Raw genomic sequence first — 20870 nt, 5'->3', positions numbered from 1 at the left:
ATGAAACCCGCCCACCCCCTGGGTATGACTCCTGTTCCTAGCCCAGGGTGAGGTCTGTGTGGCTGCATTTTCACTGCTATTTTGAGCAGGCTGGCTAGATTAAAGCAAGCTGGGGGTGTGCCCCTGTGAGCTGCACTCACACCCCCGACTGCAGTGTGCACCTGCCCTCACCCAACGGAGTCCCGTCTAGACATTGCGGAAATGCTCCCATTGCTTCTTCATGTTCAGCCAGGTGCCCTCCTCAATGAAACCAGACACTCCAGCGATCCTGCCGCTGACGGCTCCTGTCGCTCTGACAGTGGCAGAGGGGACTTCCTGGAGGAGACGGGAACTGAAGGCCGCTGGAGAGTGTGATGTTACACTCCAGATTCTTTATGAAACTATCCTTATGATATGGATATGACATAACTGAGATGTTTTATCCAAGATGGCTCATGTAAGGTGTCATTGGAAAGGTTACGATTTACTGAATGTGATTATCCAATTTGTACGCATTCATCATTCCTGTATCTAAGTTAGGAATATGAACTATGTAACCATTAAAACTGGGTGTGTGTTGGGAAGACACCCACCAGAGGACAGGCCATCGGATCTGATGGGCCATTAGGAGGAACAACAAGACTGCGATGATACTAATCTGTCTCCCTCCTGGGAGGCCGTAGCTGTGACAATAGTAGATCAGGTGGTCTTGTCTGGGACGTTGTCTGGGGCTTCTTGTAACTTTCCACTAAAAGGAGGGGGGGGGGTCAAATTTGGGAAACAAAAGATTCCCACCTTCTGTAAATCTTATTTAAGGGTTGGGAGGAAGGCAAATGGAGAGGAAAGAAGAGGGGCTGCTGAAAGTATCTGAAGGGACAAAGGAACTAACCTGAAGCGAAAGGCAGGGGTGAGTCCAGACTGAGACAGGGGTCTAGTCTGTAAGAAGAAATAACTGGAACTTGGAGCTACAGAAATGCTGCATCCTGCCTAAATTCAAGATTTAGGGTGAGAAATTACTATTTGTCACCAATTTCTTTAGTGAAACAAGCTTAGTCTGCGTGTTTGGTTTTATTTGCTTAGTAATCTGCTTTGTTCTGTTTGCTAATCCTTATAAGCACTTAAAATCTACCTTTTATAGTTAATAAATATATTTTGTTTATTATTAAACCCAGTTTGTGCAATTTCTAATGGGGGGCTTGAGGGGGTACATATTTCTCTTCACGTTGAGGAAGAGGGTGAATTTTGATGAGCTTGCACTGCGCAGATTCTTCTATACAGCGCAAGACAATATACCTTTGGGTCTGCACTCCATGGGAGGTGGACACCTGAGTGCTGGAGCAAGTCCCGTTAGCGGAGTCTTCCCAGAGCTGATCTCCGTGTCTGTGTTGTTCTGCAGCTGGGTGTGGCCCTGCCTGTGTCTGTGCTGGAGGAGGCTTAAGAGCCTGACTCAGGAAGACAGGTTAAAGGGGGCCCAGCTGGTGGAACAGGTCGGCTCAGTGGTATCACAGAATCTCAGGGTTGGAAGGGACCTAGTCCAACCCCCTGCTCAAAGCAGGACCAATCCCCAGCTAAACCCCCAAATGGCCCCCTCACAGATTGAGCTCACAACCCTGGGTTTAGCAGGCCAATGCTCCAACCGCTGAGCTTTCCCTTCCTCCCCCATCAGCCTATCACGTGGCATCCTGAAGGGGGGCTAGCCGTGACAGCAAGCTTTGCAAAGACAGATGCCGAAACATCATGCGGGCAAAATGACTGACTCAGCACCTCGGTGGTGGTGAGAGGACATTTAATAACCCTGGGAGCCTTAACGTGGCATTGGTCGGTGAATTGCTTAGCGGAGTGGGGCGGCGGGGGGGCCCCTCATCCACCCGCTGCCGCAGCCCTTCCGGCTAACGATGAGGAAAGGGGCCTCTGCGGCTTAGTAGCAGGGATCCCCACCCTGCCTCCCCTTGCAGGGGTGCTTGTCTGAGCCCAGATTCCACACGTGGCTCAGGGAGAGGGGGTTGTAAGGCAAGGCCGAGGCCACCCACTGAGAAATCGAGTGACTATCCCTCGAAGAGTCTCCCCTAAGGAGCAGCAGGCCTGTCCTCGGCTCAGTCAGCAGCACCGACCTCCCCACAACACTGGAACATCTGCTTAAAAGAACACCACACCCAGCAGCCCCCCAGGCGAGGCAATGAAAAGACGGGAGGGCGTCCTGGCCGTGTCACCCATCCCCTGCCAAGTCAGACCCTTGAACCCATCTCTGTTCCCACCGCCGGGGCGCTGGGGCTGGGCTCGTCCCTGCCCTGCTGATCTGTCTGCTCCAATAGCCTGTCGGAGGACTCGCCCGTGCTTTCCAGTTTGGCGTAGCCCACCAAGCTGATGTTGTCAAGTCTAGGCCAGCTCCTGTTCTTCTGGTCTTTGATGGGCGCCACCAGCCGCACGCCCGGCCTGCCCAGGTCCAGCGACTTGGAGTGACCCGGATTGTGGAGCTGCACATCTGAGCTGAACTCGTTCTCGGTGCCTTCTGGGTCCAGGTACGTCTCGCCCGCCACAGCGACGGACGGAGGCCCGCTGTCTATGTTAATAACGACATGGCCACCCTGGAGGTCATCTCCTCTGGGGGAGATGCTGGCGCCGCTGGGTGGGAGAGTCCATGAGAGCCGCGGTGCCTCATCCGGAGCCCCTGTCAGGCTGATCTCCCGGTCGTCGCCCGCCCCTGGAGATGCAGATGGCTTCTCAATGAGGCAGTTGTTCACCTTGATGACGGGAAGTGACCGGGCAGTGGCAGCCAAGGAAATTACTGACTCTGCCCCACGGGTGAAGGACAGATTGAGGTTCCCCTCCATGGAGTTGCCAGAGTCTGAGCGGACGCTGAGGAGGGACATGGAGGGGGAAACCCCCTTGTGATGGAGCAGCTGGGCCGTCGTCTGGAGCCTGTTGTGCCCGTAGCAGTCGGCCCATTTGTTCCTAGGACTGGAACAGGATTGGAAGCCGCTGGAGGAGAGATCCACCTCGTAACAGCCCTCGACACACTCGGCATTGGCCTTGAGAAGGGACAAGCTAGTCCTCCTCTGGCAGTACTTGTCCTCCTGGCTGAAGTCCTGGGGGAGGCCTGGGGTCATGGAGTAGAGGCCTTTCTGCATCAACAGGCGGGTCTCCATGTCCCTGTTCTCGTACAGCACGGTGTTGGCGCAGATGACAATGAAGAGGCCGACGCCCATGATGACGGGGCCAATCAGCTTCAGCTTCTCACTGTGAGGGAAGTGGCGGCCCTGGGCAGAGACCTTCACTTCCTTCTTCATGTCCCCCATGCCGCTGGTGTTACCCGGCCTGGCCCCAGGCCCGGCGGCGTGTGGGCCCCGGTGAGGCCAATAGCCCACCACGGCGATCGTCATGCCGACCAAGACGACAGAGATGCCCACCATCATGAAGGCCCCTGAAGGCGAGCGCATCCGGAGCTGTCCCTTCATGGCCCCCTCAGTCGGCGGCTTGCGCCTCAACCTGCGTCTGTGCCTCCGTGGAGGAGGGGCGGGTCCCAGGGGCTTCTTCTCCAAAGGATCCTGATTTCTCATGGCTCTGCTGGCTTCGGCGCTGCCGGCTGTCATGGCATCCTCCTTGTCGGGTTTTTCTAGAGAGTGGGGGAGAAAAGAGACGAACAGAAGGCATCACTAGCAGACAGTGGAGAGGACGGGCTCACAACCGAGGAGCTGGGACAGGGTGGCTCATGCAACAGGCCTTCCCTTTCCTTTCTCTGCCTCCTGCCTACGTCCTCCTAGAGGCATTTCTCTCCTCCCCACTCAGAAGCTCGACTGGGTGGTGTCTTTCAAACACAAGCGCTTAGCCCATGCCCACACAAAGTAATGCACAGCTGCCTGATGAATTAGTAAGGTTGATTGCATGTATAGCGGAAGAAAACAATGGTCCCTGCCCCGAACAACCCTGCAAATGAAAGGGAGACCGTGAGCATGAATGCCTGTCTGTGCAGGTGGAAACAGCTCCCTGGGCACGTCAAAGCAGCGCGGGCACAAATAAACAGCCCTTGCTCTGACCACGTTCACACTGAAGTTGTGGTGAGTAAGGACTCAGGTTTTCACCCTGTACTTTCCATTTCTCTGGCACCTTCTAGGTAGGGATGTCGAAGGATCTTACACATATTAGCTTAACCTCACAACATCTCTGGGTGGTCGGTCTCATTATCCCACCGCATTTTACAGCTGGGGAAACTGAGGCACGGAGCAGGGACGGCAAGTCTGTGTGCAACAAAACCCAAGTCTCCCAACTCCCAGCCCAGGGCCTTAGCCACAGAGCCAGTCTTCAGGCAGCAAGAAAAATATCTCCATTAAAACAAAACAAAGCAGCAGAGGATCTTGGGAGCATCACATTTATTCTCCAATCTGCTCAGTTTCCTACTCAAAACAAATTGTTGTTTTTTTTTAAACGATCAGCGTTATCATTATTATTATTATTGACTGCTGCTGAGCCGGGGTCTGATCACCAAGCTGTGAACGTCCATAACTCACGAGCGGCCATCGTTAACGGGAATGACCTTCCCATTACAGACTCAGCCTGCAGCTCGATTGAGGATGCGGGAAGCCGGACAGAATCTGGGTTCATTTTTCCCCTGCAGCATCGCAGGCAGGGCCGGCTCCAGCTTTTTTGCTGCCCCAAGCGGCGAAGTGGGGAAAAAAAAAAAAGATAAAGTCGTGATCGGCGGCACTTGCGGCGGCAGCTCTGCTGCACCGCTTCATTCTTCAGCGGCAATTTGGTGGCGGGTCCTTTGCTCCCAGAGGCACTGAGGGACCCGCCACCGAATTGCCACCGAAGACCCGGATGTGCTGCCCCTTTCCATTGGCCGCCCCAAGCACCTGCTTTCTTCGCTGGTGCCTGGAGCCGGCCCTGGGTCACAGGGCTGACAGCAAGAGCTTTGTCAAACTAAGCTGAGTCTCTTGAAAGAGGCACAGGGAGCAGATCAGTGCAAATCAGTGGGGTCTGGTCTGTGGCCACACTTAAAACAACTCTTGCCATTAACGCCACGGGAGGGCTTCACAGACCCCATCAGTGGGTGAGAGAAAAAGCCCTTTTCGTATTACAGGGTCAGTGGCAGGAGAACTGAAAGAACGGGAGAGTCTGTCTCACGGATCTTTCTGCCATTTACTTCTGGTTCTTTGCTCAGCTTGGGAAGTGGAGCTCGACTAGCCGGTTTGCTTTTCGCTCATAGTCAGGTGCATCTCCTCAGGGGCCCTGCATTAGCTCCCGCTGTTGTGTTTGGGCTCCTAGAACTGCAGGGATTGGTTGATACAAAACCCCTTGTGTTCAATGAAACGTAAGAGTCATAGAATGTAAGGCCAGGAGGGATTATTAGATCATCTAGTGCAGTGGTTCTTAACCTGGGGTGCACGCACCCCCTGGGGGTGTGAGATGCCCTCTCTGCCAGATGTTTTAGAAGGTAAATCATCGAACACACAAATGAAGCACAGGCACTTAAGTACAACTACTTTGTTTCTTCAAACCTATGTATTTATTAACATTATACATTTTTTAACGATTACTATAATAAGCAAACAAAAAAAATAGCTAGGTTTAAAGAACTGACCGACTTCAAGGATTTTTGATAAGGGGCGCGAGAACATATTTTGAGAACCAAAGGGGTGCAAGCTGCAGTAAAGGTTAAGAACCACTGATCTAGTGTGACCTAGGAGAGAATGGTTTCAGAGTGGTGGCCGTGTTAGTCTGTAGCAGCAAAAAGAACGAGGAGTACTTGTGGCACCTTAGAGACTAACACATTTATGCCCAAATAAATAAATAATTTTGTTAGTCTCTAAGGTGCCACAAGTACTCCTCGTTCATTTTTCTAGGGGAGAATATTCACCTCTTCTGAGGCGGGCAGGATTTGAACCTGGATTACTTGCATATTAAGCATAGCATTCGTCTGCTAAGCTACTGAGAAAGTAAGAAGATAAACAAACATATGGACAGTGTTAGTCTCTAAGGTGCGACAAGTACTCCTGTTCTTTTTGTGGCTACAGACTAACACGGCGGTGACTCTGAAACGTGTCATATGGACAGTATATTTCTATTGGTATGTGCAGTAGGGGCCAGAAGGACAACTGCCAATATACCCCAAAGGTACCACATGTGCAAGGAAAACACCCTTCCAGAGCAACACCGAGACGTTCCCCTCAGCGTAGAGCAGAGACGTGGGCTGGCTGTACTTGGCACGCACAGAACGGTTAGCCACGTCTGAGTGGCTTTTCTCCCACAGAGGTACAGCGTGCGCATTACTCAGCAAGTCTTTGTTACATACGCAGGAGCACAGCCTGTTTTCTAGGTCAGTTCTAGAGTTGACTGAATCAGCTGCTTACCCCCCAGGCAGATCCTTACCCCGGCTTGTTGGGACATCAGGACAGTGGCTGGGAGCAGGCTGCTGGGTTAGCGAACAGGCACTGACTGAGCCACGGATGATCAGATTTTGCAAAAACAAGGGGTTTCAGATCGAACATGCGGAGAATAATTTCCCCCCATGTTGTGGATTGAAGCCAGGTTTAAAAATAACCCTGCGGCCACATTCCAGCTTACCAGCTGCCAACATTGGTTGGCACTAAGGAAGTTTGTGTCCACACACCAACTTGGCAGCTGACAGCATTTTGCTCCTGTCAGAGGACTAGGCTGGCACGCGGCTCCTTTCCTGTAACTAGGCTGGAATGTAGAATTTATGTGGCACGGACAGGACCCCCCAACAGTGCCCGTACGACTGACTTGGCCAGCCCTCCTTTCTCCCTCTGTGTGCATGACTTCTGGGCACTCTATCCCCTGCCGAAGCAGGGTTGGAGAACGGCCCAGCTTCTCCCACAATGCACCGAAACAAGCACGCAGTGTGTAGATGTGGACGCGCCATGGTGCTGAGACAGCAAAATTACAGCCGTCTGAATTGTGTTCCTCAAAACGCGTTAAAGTGACCGTGCCTCTAAATCCCAACTGTCGACAGAGCGCAGCCTTCCCCTGCGGAACTGGGAACCCAGTCACAACAGGATGGGGATTCGCACAGCACAGCCAGAAAGTCAAATTGATTAGAAACTAAAAACACACACAAGGAAAGAAGGAAGGAAAACAACCTGCCTAATTTCACTGCCTAATTTGAGCAAAGTGCAAAAAGCCAGCAAACAGCATAACCAATGGAAAGCAAATGAGATGCTGAAGTTCTTCCAATTTTAATCATCTTAAGGCATTATTAGTATCAGAGGGAAGGAATTAAATATACAAGCTTCATGATGACAGTGTGTTCCTGGCACAGGGCTGTCAAGCTGTGACAATTTGAATGAGGGAGATTTAAAGGGAAAAAACCTGACAAAACCCACAGCCTACTGATGAGTGAGATTTTAAATCTGCCTTTGAAACATACTGCTAAAGCCTTCATCACTTGGGGAAAGGCATTATAAAGGTTGCCTTAACAGTCACCTAAAGTGATGGAGTCAGCCCCAAACTGAGCAAGATTTTTCTCCCTTAAAACCGTCTGCTACCAAATGAAGTTACCCGGCATTTTAAATCTTCCCTAATATCCTAGGATTACGTTTGCTTCTCCTCAGTGTGCTGTTGTTTATATTGCGTTGTCTCCAGCCCTCTGTGGAGAGCAACTAACCTCAATTACAATCTTAGATTTGACCTACCTTTAAAAAGCTACATTCAAACTTGGAAACGTCCTGCTGACAACTCCAAACTCCGTGGATTTTGCAAAGCCTCTTTGATGCTGCTGCAGACTTTGGCTGTTGTAGGGTCGAGTGAAATCCACGCCCCAGAGCGCAATCCATTGCCGGCAGTTGCAGGGAAGAGGATTCTTGTAAATTTCACACACGGTCTTAGCATTAAAACACACAATGGGCTGGTTCTATTTTTGGCTGTGTCTCTTTAAACCTGATTCCCTTCCTATCTCATTTCGCTTCCCCTAAGCCCCGCATGTTGCCCTGCCCAGCGAAGCAGAGACCCAGCTGCTTTTCAAGGCAACTGCCTATAATTGCTTGGGGACTAACAAGCATCACACCCAATTGACCCTCATTCCAAGGGTCATCCGTCAGTCGGACATAATTTACCTGTGTCTCACACAGACCAGCTGTTATTCCCACCCTTCATTACTGGCAATGACCTGCGTCAAAAGTGCCTGCTCGCAAAGCCAAAGCTGTTAAAAATAAAGATGACAATTGTGGTTTGATGTGTCCGGCTCTGCTGCTATGCCCTCTGCTCCTCTGAGCCACGATCTGCTGCTTACCCTCTGGTTTCCTCACGCAAGACCTGATTCGAAGCCTGCTGAATTCATGGGCGTTGGATCAGGCCTGCGGCGTCTCTTGTGCTGCACACAGAATGGATGGTGCCAGCAGCTAGTTGTGAAAAGGGTAAGTAAGCTAGTGGCCTTCCGGGGCTCATCTAGTGCTGGCAAGAGAAGCCAGCAGGCTTCTGGTCATCTCCAGCCTAGGACCACACAGGCCCTGTGAGCTTCCATCCCTGCAACACGACTGTGCCTCCACTCTGAGCGGGAGGTGCTGGTTGTCCAGGCGGGCGGGGAGTTGATTCTCCATGATCCGCTTGGTCTTTGGCTTCTCCGCACAGCCCTCCAACCAGGCGGCCGAGCAGGGAGGTGAGTTCTGCAATGCAGTGCTCCAAAGCTCTCCGTGGTGGGGTGGGCGAGTGCTGATCAGAAGAGGGTGTGTTGCGTTTAAAGGGGTGCTCCGGTTTGGTTGGCCTCCCAGAACAGTCTCCATCATTTTATCCTCTGATCCCCAAAAGGCTGTTTGTCCTGCAAACAATCACTGCACGTGGCATTTCAACAGACCAGCAAGAAACAACCCACCCTGCCCCAAAATTTCTTCACGTGACATTCTCCCCCGCCCACAATGCCCTCCCTGAATGCCCTCTCCTGCGCATAGATGGTATCAGCACAAAGGGGCCTGTTTTTAAAAGTTGGAGCATTTAATACTCCTCACTAGAGAGGCTGTTCCCAGAGTTCAGCAACATTATTTTTATTAATAGAATCCCCAAGGGTTACATAAGCTTCTTTTTTAAAAAAATCCAGCATTGCCATCAGATTCTAAAACTCCCAGACACTGTCACTCGAGTTAATTGATTAATTCGATATTTTAGCAGGAGCACAAAACCTCACTACGTGGATAGAGAGACTGAAGCCCTCTCTGTTCTGTGTGGGCATTTGAGACCCTACTGCACGCCCTGTAAAAGAGGGGAGTTTGCCCCAGTGTCACTGATGAAAGATGCCCTATCCCGCCTGAAGTGCAGTTTGCTGTGCAGCTTATCGGCTGCCGCCCGCCAACCCCAGAGGTGGCTGCATTTCAGCAGATCTGAATGTCTGCAGTTTGGGAAGGGTTTGGGGGTCCCATGGGAAGACAGATGCTACAGAAATGGCATTAGCGCTATAGAGCGAGGCAGCAGCTCAGCTCGTAGACCGGGCGTTTGGAAGTTAAGCTTCCAATCCCTGCAATGAGCCTTTCATTAAAAATCAGAACTATTTCTCTAATCCCCCATCACATAGCCAGGTTGATGGCTCCCCCTCCAATCCCACTAGCCCCTCCCCCCCACCCCAAGCTTGCCTAAAATCTTAAGATAAACCATCAAAGCAAACTTGGCATGAAGCATGTGGGTGCTGGGAAAAGCCTCTCTGCAGATCCACTGCACTATTCTCTTCCCAGCACCCCCTGGCTGTGGATAGGGGCATTCCTCGTGGCAGGGCCAGCACCACAGGCCTGGGTTTACAAAGCTTTCCACAAAGGCGTGTTAGCGCTGGCAGCAGCCCCCTGGCCTGCTCGGCGGTATAGAACGAGCCCAGCATGCTGGAAGGAGATGCTGCTCTTCCACAGCACCGTCCATCCCGTGAGCCCGAAGTGTCCCTGAGCCATGTTTTACAGATGGGGAAACAGACTTGACCGAAGCCCCCAGCAAGTCAGCAGCAGCGCTGGGAAAGGAGCCCAGAGCCCCGTACCTCTCTCCTATGCGTTACCCACAAGAAGGAGAGACACACAGAAGGAGACAGTGTTGCCTAGTGGCTAGTGCACTGGACCAGGAGTTAGGAAATGTGGGCTCTATTCCTGGCTTTGCCTGTAGCCTACAGGGTGACCTGGGGCAAGTCACTGCCCCTTTCTGTACCTCAGTTTCCCCATCTATAAAATGGGGATAACGATACTGACGACCTTTGTAAAGGGCTTTGAAATCTACTGATGACAAGAGCTGGGGATTATCATAAGACTTTCCCCACACCCACCACCCCCCAGGAAGAGCCTCAGTCCTGCTGGCAGCATTTAACACAACCCCCTGCTCCAAACACGACACCTTTGGGTGAGCGACCTGGCCGAGGACCTGGGGAATCCAATCCCCGCTTGCTGGGGAAGGGCAGTTCCGGTTTTCCTCGGCACTTCTGAAGGCGCAGTCAGGCGAGTGGCTGTGCCAGCTCCTGGATCCAGGCTTGCTGCTGGGTGAAAGGAGGCTCTGGGGAACCCCTGGTTAAAGTTCCAAACAGAAGCAAGGCGGGGTGAGTCCCTTCCTTTCACTGCAGTTCACCCCTGGAGCTCGTCACACTGCTTCGCAAAAGGGAGGGGTTCTCCTTTGGAATGGATGAGATTCCACCAAACAGGCAGGTATGAAGCAAAACTTTCCTTGGGCAGGATACAGTCTCCCGGCCCCCTTTCAAAACCATCCAGACCACACAGGCCGAGCGCTGGGCCGTGCCACCCCCACACTCAGCTGATTCTTCAAGAACAGGGGCTGTTACGTTTCCAGCGAAGTGCCGCTCATGTGCAAGCTTGTTTGCTCTGCACAGCTGGCTCCCTCCTTGGCTGCAGCGCTATAAGAAGCCATTGAAGCAGATTCCGCAGTTTCTCTACTTTGCAGCTCCTGCACCCCCGAAACATCAGAACTGTCACAGGCTCCAGAAGGGAGTTTTCAGAGGAACCCTGTTAGAACAGCCCTGGCTAATCTGCCATGCTCCGGCATGCCGGCAGCTTTCTCCCGTGCCCACGCCTGGGAGCCCAGATGGGATACTCTGCTGCTGTACCAGAGTATCGCTAGTCCTGGATCTATGCACCCTCCCCAGCAAGCCTCTTGACTGGCCCCACAGCAAATCCCCTCAGTGTCCCTGTGAGACGCGCTTTCCAAAGTAGCCTGCTTGAGCCGCTTCTTAACGTACTGCAGGCAAAACAGTTGCTCGCTACTGGACAGCGAGAGATGCCCAAGGAACGTCGGTATCTCCAGAGAATGCTACAGGACAGGAAGCCTGAACCTCTGCCTTCCTTGGGGAGGGGAGAAAGAGATTCCTGGTTCTGATGCCCTACGTGGAACGGACCCGACCTAGGGGCCCTCTGGCGACCACTTGCTCACACTCTTTCTGGGGGGACAGCCCAATACCACCCTGGGGACCACTTCCTTGCAAGCCAATTGCCACATCCTCCCATATGCCCAGCGTGGCAGTCCCAAGCCCACATGCAACTTGGGTTCTCAGCATTGCCAGCTCTCACCAAATCTGATGTTTTGCTTAAAGCCGCAGGCAGCTCCTGGAGAGGACTGATTGCACGAGCAGTTGTGGTAGTGGAAGAAGTGACCTGAGTGCATTTTAAAGGCTCAAAATCACACATGGCAAATAAAAAGCCCCCCCGCATTTATTATTAGTTTTGAAAATTGCGTGGTTTTTTGGGGAGGATCCTTGCTTTGTGAACTTTGGGGGGTTACAGTACTGCGGGCACAAATTTGTATGAGCTAAAATTGCTCTGTCAGGCTGGGCGAGCAGGAGAACAAACGGCTAGAGGTTTGGAGGGGAGGGAGACGGAATCTGGAGGAGTGAGGTCTCGGAAGAAAGATAGCATGAGAGATTGAGAGAAGTGAGTTAGCTGCCCGGCCGTGCCCACGCACAGCTCAGAGCCTGATCTCTAGAAACGGGTGTCTAAATCTCCCTTTGCAACTCCGCTGTGCAACGGCCTGGCCTGGGCAAGGCGAGGAGACAGCGGTCAGCAAAGTGGTTTACCACTATTCTGGCTCCAGTTCCCATTCAGGCCTCGTTAGCACCGAGGGCCAGAGTTCAATTCCCGGCTCTGCCATTGTCCTGGTCTGTGGCTTTAGGCACGTCACCCACAACCTGCTTTGTGCTCTGGGCCAAGCAGGGTGAGGCTGTGCGGTGGGAGTGCCGAGCCTTGGGTTAACAAATGCTACAATGATCGTCCCCTTTGACTGGACCGAATGCACGTGACTCAAGAGACCTGGTCTGTTACGCACGGGACCCTTCCAACCCCATTAGCTGGGCAGGCAGGACAGCTCCAGACTCCAGAGCACAAGTAAACCCCTGTCTTCCCAAGACAAGCAGAGGGAGAAGGTGCCGCCGCATTGGGTCTCACCCGGGGCCCGATCCGCACCCCATCAGAGTCAATGGAGGTGGATGGGATCCTTGCAGCTCAAGGCTGCATCATGGGAGCAAGAGCAAGAGCTGAGCTCCCCCCTGCCAACACCTCTGGGAGAGGAGCCGGTGACAGTCCCCACCAGCGACGCCAGGCAGCAAAAACTCCAGCGTTCATCCCGCCCTGGAAGCCCCGCGTGCCCCAGCCCCCACCCAGCCGCAGAGCTCCCTCCACCACTGTGCTGTCACCCACTCATCGCCAGGTGGGCAAAGCATCCAAGACACGACTGCCGGGAGGGGCCAGGCAGCGCTGCTCCTGCTGGAACAATCATCCCCAGAGTCACCTCCCACCACGCAAGGAGAAGGGGAATCATAATTACAGTCTGCGCCAAGATATGATGGTTAAAAATAACTCCCTTTCAGTGTAACCTTCCAGCGCCACCCACGCCCAGGGGGCAAAGAGGAGACGCGCCCGGAGCCCTCTGCCAGGCGCAAGAGCCCTTCTTCCATCCTTAGCTCTGCTTTGATCCCCTGGTCAGTCTCCCCTGTAATATCGGAATTGTTGGACTCAGAGCCCTGGGAGGCTGGAGGCTGCTCGCTCCTCCCAGGACAAGAAGAGCAGGGGCAGTGGCAGAGTTCAGCCAGGATGCCCAACGTCAAGGGGACCCCGTTTGGGAGCTGAGTTCCCCCTCCAAGACCCGGTCAGGCCATGGCTGCACCAAGGAGTTGGCCAACAGGGGTCGCTTAGCGCTAACTGCGACGGTGGGTCCGGACTGGGCCCATAACGACCAAGAACCGTCAGCTCCCCCCGGCTGGGTGGCCGCTGGTGTGAAATGAATCAGAGGGCTCAGGTCAGCGCCCACTGCACCGGCGTTCACATCACAAGAACCTCAGCAGAGTTGGCAGGACTTAGGCATCTCCACAGAGAAGCCAAGGGCCCCGGTGATCACGTCAAATGGGAACTGAGTACACAGTGGCCGAGCGCAGTGCGTGAGGAGGCCTCCCCTGGTCTGGGGCTCACGGGAGCATTTCAGCCCCAGAGCTGCCAGCCCCTCAACCATAAAGTCATCAAGAACAAGGTGACGCACGGAAAGGCTGTCCGGGGAGGGCGTGACCGCTCTTCTGCCGTGCACGGGGCGGGGGGGCTGCCCCGTTCTGCTTCTGAGGGACCAGTGCCCAGCAAGAAATGCCAGTAGCTCTGCCAGAGCATAGAAGCAGCCCTGGTGCTGCCACCACCCCCTCTGGGCAGATACAATCTTGAGGCAGCTGCCAGGCTTCCCCACTGAAAGGCCTTTGAGAACAGACCAGCACCAGGCTAGCACCCAGAGCCTGCTGCCGGGGCAAGGGGTGGAACAGGCAGGGCTGCTTGGGAAGAGGGCTAAGGGCACCACCCCCACTGGGCTGCAAATGGACAATCCCCAGCAGCGGTTGGGCAGCAGCAGGTCCCATCTCAGCCTTAAGCAGCATTTAGGGACTCTGGGGAGCTCGGCACGTCCTGGCAGCAGGGAGTACAGGGATGGCACCCGAGCCGGAGGAAGGAGTCAGCAGGAAGGGCAGGGGGAGCTGGCAGGGAAGTGGGGTCACGCCCTCCCCCATCTCAGAGCCATGTTCAAGTCCCCCAGGCACACCCTGGTACGAGACTCAAAGCCAACGGTGAGCAGCAGAGGCCTCCGTTACACCGCAACGCCCAGGCAGGGAGCGGAGCTGGAAGGCTCAGAGCAACCTCTCTGCTCGGAGGAAGCGCCCACGGGCCTGGAGCGGATGGGTGAGCAGGGGCAAAAGCCGGGCATGAGAGGGGCCGGGAGAGCGGGCAGGTAGCATGGCGAGCCGCTGAGAGCGTGTGACAGGGTCAAGGCCATCGTGGAAGCCGGGCAGAGGCGAGGGCCGGGCATGAGAGGGGCCAGGAGAGCGGGCAGGTAGCATGGCGAGCCGCTGAGAGAGTGTGAGGGGTCAAGGCCGTCGTGGAAGCCGGGCAGGGGCGAAGGCCGGGCATGAGAGGGGCCGGGAGAGCGGGCAGGTAGCGTGGCGAGCCGCTGAGAGCGTGTGAGGGGTCAAGGCCGTCGTGGAAGCCGGGCAGGGGTGAAGGCCGGGCATGAGAGGGGCCGGGAGAGCGGGCAGGTAGCATGGCGAGCCGCTGAGAGAGTGTGAGGGGTCAAGGCCGTCGTGGAAGCCGGGCAGAGGCGAGGGCTGGGCATGAGAGGGGCCGGGAGAGCGGGCAGGTAGCGTGGCGAGCCGCTGAGAGCGTGTGAGGGGTCAAGGCCGTCGTGGAAGCCGGGCAGGGGCGAAGGCCGGGCATGAGAGGGGCCGGGAGAGCGGGCAGGTAGCGTGGCGAGCCGCTGAGAGCGTGTGAGGGGTCAAGGCCGTCGTGGAAGCCGGGCAGGGGCGAAGGCCGGGCATGAGAGGGGCCGGGAGAGCGGGCAGGTAGCGTGGCGAGCCGCTGAGAGCGTGTGAGGGGTCAAGGCCATCGTGGAAGCCGGGCAGAGGCGAGGGCCGGGCATGAGAGGGGCCGGGAGAGCGGGCAGGTAGCGTGGCGAGCCGCTGAGAGCGTGTGAGGGGTCAAGGCCGTCGTGGAAGCCGGGCAGGGGCGAAGGCCGGGCATGAGAGGGGCCGGGAGAGCGGGCAGGTAGCATGGCGAGCCGCTGAGAGCGTGTGAGGGGTCAAGGCCGTCGTGGAAGCCGGGCAGGGGCGAAGGCCGGGCATGAGGGGCCAGGAGAGCAGGCAGGTAGCGTGGCGAGCCGCTGAGAGCGTGTGAGGGGTCAAGGCCGTCGTGGCAGCCGCAGGAGAAAGTGAAGAAACTAGAACCAGGTGAACTCGGACGTGGGCTTCTATTTCTGGGCCCCTAGAGCTAGGGAGAAGGAACGTGCCAAGAACGCCAGGCTGCTGGGAGACTCGGCAATCAGCCGAGACGTGAGCTCAGGCCTGCTCTTTGCTCCCCTGAGTAGCCCCATTCACCGGCTTCGGCAGCGCTGCTCCCGTGAGTCAGGGTTACTAGCCACAGAAGCTTGTGTGGGTCTTTCTACCCATCTCTAGCGAGTCTTTTAGCTGAGAAGTTAGGAACAGAAGAGCCCCCCCAGAACTCGCGCTGGCTTTCTCCCTGCGCGCTGTACTTCCCAGAGCTTCGTCTAGTCCAGCTCCGGCAATGGGGCAGAGTCTTCTGCAGCCCTGAGCGGGTGTTTTGGCTGGTATCCAACCTAGATTTTCCTCTGCTCAATTTCCCCTGCTAATCTCAGCGAGGCCTCCTGGCCCTAAATAATGCCTCTGCCCCCTCGGCTTTTGCCCCCGTCACAGCTACTGCCCCCGCCCCTTTTCCATCAGCATTAGCCCACTTCCCTTTCTTCCTGGGGATAAAGAGTTCAGCTGCCAAGCCCAGAGGGAAATAAAATGGGCAAAGCGGGGAATAAGGAGGGGGGTCTTCATGGCTTTTTCTCCGCAGAAACAAAGCCTGTTTAATTGCTCACCGCCCATTATCATCCCTAGGGCTGCCACTTTCTTGGCTTCCTCCCTCGGGATAAAGTCTGTGTGTCACGACAATTGCGATATTTGCAGCTCATGTGCCATCAGCATACCCCAATGCAGTGTCACCTTGCGGTGACATTCCCATTAGCCTCCAAACAAACTGGGGACTAATAATTAATCACAGTTAAGTAGATTTCCTCCAGCGCCTTTCACACAAGGATCTAACGGGCTTTACAAGTGCAAACATGAACTCATTAACCGACAGAACCTAGGACATAGAAAAGCCTTATCCCCATTTCACAGACAGGTAAGCGGAGCCACAGAGAGTTGGGAGTAGGACTCAGGTGTCCCAGTGGCCAGTCCCTTGGCCTAATTCTGCTGCTGGGTCATTTCAGTGGCTGTGACCCTCATCTGTTCCACTCAGGAGAGGCCCATGCGTGGGAAGTTTTTCACTCCATGCAGCTGATGAAGTGGGTTTTATGCCCAGATACATTTGTTAGTCTCTAAGGTGCCACAAGGACTCCTTGTTGTTTTTGCTAATCTCCCTTCAAGCGATAGCTTGGGAACAGGGCCTGCCGCGCTAAGAATCAGAGCTCGGCATCTAAAAGATCACAGTGTTGTTCATGCAGCGCAGTGCAGGGCTCCGCACTGAAGTTGCCCTGGGCTCCCGCACACATCAGCTCCTTCCAACCCTGCAGCCGCTAACCAGTCCCTGAATATTTTGCTGACCCGAGCAGTCACCTGTTCTGCCCAGCTGGTGGGCTGGCAACTGAGTGGGCTATTTGGTTTCGCTGCATTTTTAGGTTGCACGACCCAAACCAGAGCCAGCTGCAGGAGCTACCAGGCTCATCACCAGGGGCGGCTCCAGGCACCAGCGCACCAAGTGCGTGCCGGGGGCGGCAAGCCGCAGGGGGAGGGAGGGGGGCGGGTCTGCCGGTCGCCGTGAGGGTGGCCAGGGGTGGCTCTAGGCATTTTGCCGCCCCAAGCACGGCAGGCAGGCTGCCTTTGGCGGCTTGCCTGTGGAGGGTCTGCTGGTAACGTGGATTCGGCGGACCTCCCGCAGGCGTGCCACCGAAGGCAGCCTGCCTGCCGCCCTCACGGCGACCAGCAGAGCGCCCCCCCTGGCTTGCCGCCCCAAGCACGCGCTTGGCGTGCTGGTGCCTGGAGCTGCCCCAGAGGGTGGCAGTCAAGCAGCTTTCGACGGCTTGCCTGCGGGAGGCCCCACGCTTTCGGCGTGCAATTCGGTGGCGGGTACGCCGAAGCCGCAGGACCGGCAGGCCTCCCGCAGGCATGCCGCCGAATCCGCATTACCAGCAGACCTCCCGCAGGTGCTGCCGAATCCGCATTACCAGCAGACCTCCCGCAGGCGCTGCCAAATCCGCGTTACCAGCAGACCTCCCGCAGGCGCTGCCAAATCCGCATTACCAGCAGACCTCCCACAGGCAAGCCGCTGAATCCGCATAACCAGCAGACCTCTCGCAGGCGCTGCCGAATCCGCGTTACCAGCAGACCTCCCACAGGCAAGCCGCTGAATCTGCGTTACCAGCAGGCCTCCCGCAGGCGCGCCGCCGAATCTGCGTTACCAGCAGGCCTCCCGCAGGCGCACCGCTGAATCCGCATTACCAGCAGACCTCCCGCAGGTGCGCCGCCGAATCTGCATTACCAGCAGGCCTCCCGCAGGCGCACCGCTGAATCCGCGTTACCAGCAGACCTCCCGCAGGCGCGCCGCTGAATCCGCGTTACCAGCAGACCTCCCGCAGGCGCGCCGCTGAATCTGCGTTACCAGCAGGCCTCCCGCAGGCGCGCCGCCGAAAGCCGCCTGACTGCCATGCTTGGGGCGGCAAAATACATAGAGCATCCCCTGCTCATCACTGCACTGCAAAGCCAGGCAAGGGCCAGCAGCCTAAAGGAGTTTGCTTTGGGAGGGAGCATGGTCTGGTGGTTAGAGCAGGGGACAGGGAAATCAGGACTCCTGGGTTCGGTCACCGATTCACTCTAGGATCATGTGCCAGTCACTCATGGCCTGATTTTCGTGGGTGCCAATCATCAGACTCTCAGCCCAGGATGAAGGGAACAGACGAACTGGAGCAGGCAGGGACTAGTGGGAAAGAACCAAACAGCAGACTGACGCAGAAAGGTCAGAGCTGTGGACAAGGCAGGCAGTGGAAGGGAGCCTGGGTTCTATATAGGGAAAGCTTCATACCCAGGGAGCAGTGGCCCAGCCTTCCTGGAGTGTTCCCAGCAGAAAATTCACCCTGGCTTCATTGGGGTTTATGGGTCTCTTCCTTCCTACCCCTAACCCAGAGATGTGCACAAGCATCCAGCTGATTGCTAATTACAAAGCCTGCTTTAGGCAGATTTGTTCTGCTAATTACACTAATCACCATGGCTGGGGACTGAACTACAATCTGTCACAGGCAGGTCAAGCCAGTTAGATGGCCACATAACTCATTACAGGCTTCTTAGAAAGGGTTTTTCATCTAGTTCTCTCGACTCTGGCCCACCGCCCAACAAGGCAACATGGGCTGAGGCTGCACTTCTCGGGGCAGATTCTGAAAGGACACCTGCCTTGCTCATCTTTTTAACAAACACGATGCAAACAATCAATCAATCCTAATTCAAGAGAACAGTATATTCACATGGAGTTTAGATTGGGATTTTTGTTTAGCTCCTTCACCTAACTGAAGTGGGCAAATAGCAGCATTTCCTCTAAAAACCCCTACACACTGGAAGCGGCACAGAGGTCTGAGTTGCACAGAGAGGGAAATGTACGTACGAACATATTTAGCAAGCGATCCAGCAAAAAGAAGACACAGAAAAAGAACACGGGGGTGCGATTTTCAAGGAGTTGGCTGGGTGCTCAGCTCCCATTGACTTTGGTCCCTTGGGTGCCTTTGAAAATTCCAGCAATAGAACAGAGGAAGGTAAGAGCTCCTCTATGGGGCTAGTAAGTTATTGAATGTTCAGAGGTGGAGAAGAGATACCGAAGAGGGTGGATTTCTTCCCTAGTGCAGCCAAGATCACAGAAGAGGACTGAGGGTTGGAAGGAACCTCAGGAGGTATCTAGTCCAAACCCCTGCTCAAAGGGAGATCAATCCCCAACTAAATCCCCAAGAGGCCCTCTCAAGGATTGAACTCACAACCCTGGGTTTAGCAGGCCAACGCTCAAACCACTAAGCTACCCCTCCCCTTTTGAACACACATGCACCCCCTTTGCTCCCCCTCTTACCCCAGCTCCCCTGTGACTGTCCATGCAAAGTCCCTGCCATTGGCCAGTCCAGGGTATTGTTCCTTGTGGAATATGGGGACAGACCCTTGGCCAAGGGTGTCTCAGCCAGGCACATGGCCTAGCGGCAAGGAAACGCTGCAGGCACTGTTGCATTTCCCCCAGCCCTGTCACACACCTCTTAGCTCCGGAGGATGCACATTTATGAACAGGAGTTGAACCCACCTTTAGGTCAATGCATGAGATTGGGATTTTCGCCTCAGCAGCTCGGTTCCCTCTGTCCCTTCCTGGGCCCCTTAACACAGGGGGAAGTTGCATGAAGATTGATCCTGGGATTTCTGTGCAAAGGGCGGGAGGGAGTCGGAGTCTCTTTCGACTGCAGTTCTGGGATGCGAAATCTCCAACCGCCTCCGAGCCAGGGACTAGATCAGCCGCCCTAGATCCTCGGTCTCTCTTCCAAGCCCAGTTCTGCGTCCGGGATCAATCTGCGCGTAAACACTCCGGGACTGGCCCTGGGGGAGCCGAGAGAAGCAACTTGCCTTCCCGCTGCAGTTTGCACGGAGCCTGTGACAACAAGGCTGGGTGGGTGGGTGGCTGCGTGTTCCCGCCCCCCACCGCAGTTCTAGGGGGTTCACTGCGGACCCAGCGGAGTTTGTCCGGGAAGTTTCTCCCCTGTGGGGAGAGGGAGGTTTGTTGGGTTTTTGAATCACCAGCTGAAGTCAGCCACCGACCAGCTGCGGCGGAGCCACCCGCAGCGCGCTGGGTCCGCTGCTCTCCCCGCGCGAAGCGCTTCCGAAGCCGGGCGGCTGGACGGAGAAGGGCGGCGAATCGCTGCTCCGGGGGCCGGCGGGGGGGAACCAGCAGGCGGTCACCGGGGCGGCCGGGGAAGTTTCCGCGCTCTCCCGGAGGCCGGACGAAGGCGCAGGAACAGGAGGCGAGGGGTCCCCCGCAGCCCAGGCGCTCCCACCCGCCCCCGCCTGGGCCAGCTCGGCCCCTTTCGGGGCGCCAGGCTGGGCCGAGTCCTGGCAACGAAGTGCGGGGCCCCGCCCGGCCGCTGGCCCTGGGGGGAGCCGGGGATGCTCAGCCCACGCGGGGGCGGGCGGGGAAGGGTCACTTCTCCACCCCGCCTCGCAGCCGCCGGGAAGGGGCAGGCAGCGCCCGGCTCCCTCGCTCCACAGCCAGACGCGCGGCTGCGCCAGGTGCCCACGGGAGCCGGAGCGCCCGGGCCAGGCACTGACCGCGCCGCGCTGCCCCCCCGCCCCCCGCCAGGCAGTTACCCGCTGCGGGAGGCGCCCGGGTCCCGCTGCTGCTCCAGCCCCCGGGGCCGAGGCTCCATGCGGGGGGCACCAGCCCGGGCGCACGGTTCCAGCCTCTCCGCCCTGCTGCGCTCCTGGGGCTGCCGCTCCCCAGCTAGGGTCTGGGCGCCCCCCGCCCTGCCCGGGATCTCCTCCCCTTCATCCTCCGCTGGCCTCCTTTGAAACCCTGCCTCCCCTCCGCCTCTTCCGTGTCTTCTGCCGTTCTCCCCTCGGGCGCAAACATTCCCTCGCCCGCTTTCCCCCCTTGCAGGGCTCAGATTTCGCTCCAGCTTCCCCGCGCGGCCCTGCTGCCTTGGGAGATTTCTTCGGGGTTTTTCTTCTAAAAACATCTGCACCATAAAGTGACAGAAACACACATTGAAAAGACCTCCCCCGGCCCTCAGCGGCTTTGCAAGAGAGTCTCTGCTTTCCCCGCAGAGGGGGGAGAAACTAGAGAGCCCTTTTTGGGATGAAATTCGGTTGTGGGCTGGTTCTTAGCGCAGGAGTGAGGAGGTTAATTAAAAATCAGTGCGGGACCAGTTTTAAAAATAGA

At 56.1% G+C, this 20870-nt stretch overlaps 1 protein-coding gene across 2 annotated transcripts; it reads right to left on the bottom strand.

The window, feature by feature from the left end:
• Positions 1–1152: 1152 nt before the first annotated feature.
• On the bottom strand, positions 1153–20862 carry TMEM200B (transmembrane protein 200B). 2 transcript variants are annotated; one of them, XM_039511121.1, is made up of 3 exons: positions 20300–20862; positions 19248–19534; positions 1153–3592 (listed from the first exon to the last, which is right to left on the bottom strand). In XM_039511121.1, the coding sequence occupies exon 3, from the start codon at positions 3567–3569 to the stop codon at positions 2205–2207; it is 1365 nt and encodes a 454-aa protein (XP_039367055.1). In that variant the 5' UTR covers positions 3570–3592; positions 19248–19534; positions 20300–20862; the 3' UTR covers positions 1153–2204. The 2 variants fall into 2 exon arrangements, with proteins under 2 accessions (XP_039367055.1, XP_039367054.1); XM_039511120.1 differs by lacking the exon at positions 20300–20862 and having other exon boundaries at positions 19248–20039.
• Between the last annotated feature and the right edge of the window lie 8 nt (positions 20863–20870).

The sequence above is a fragment of the Mauremys reevesii genome, linkage group 23 (genome assembly GCF_016161935.1).
Source record: "Mauremys reevesii isolate NIE-2019 linkage group 23, ASM1616193v1, whole genome shotgun sequence".
In the NCBI taxonomy this organism is placed as follows: domain Eukaryota; kingdom Metazoa; phylum Chordata; order Testudines; family Geoemydidae; genus Mauremys; species Mauremys reevesii.
This window is presented reverse-complemented; position numbering and strand designations above follow the sequence as displayed.

Coding starts and splice junctions, on each gene's coding strand:
- TMEM200B (XM_039511121.1), bottom strand. CDS start 3,569: ATGACAGCCGGCAGCGCCGAAGCCAGCAGAGCCATGAGAAATCAGGAT.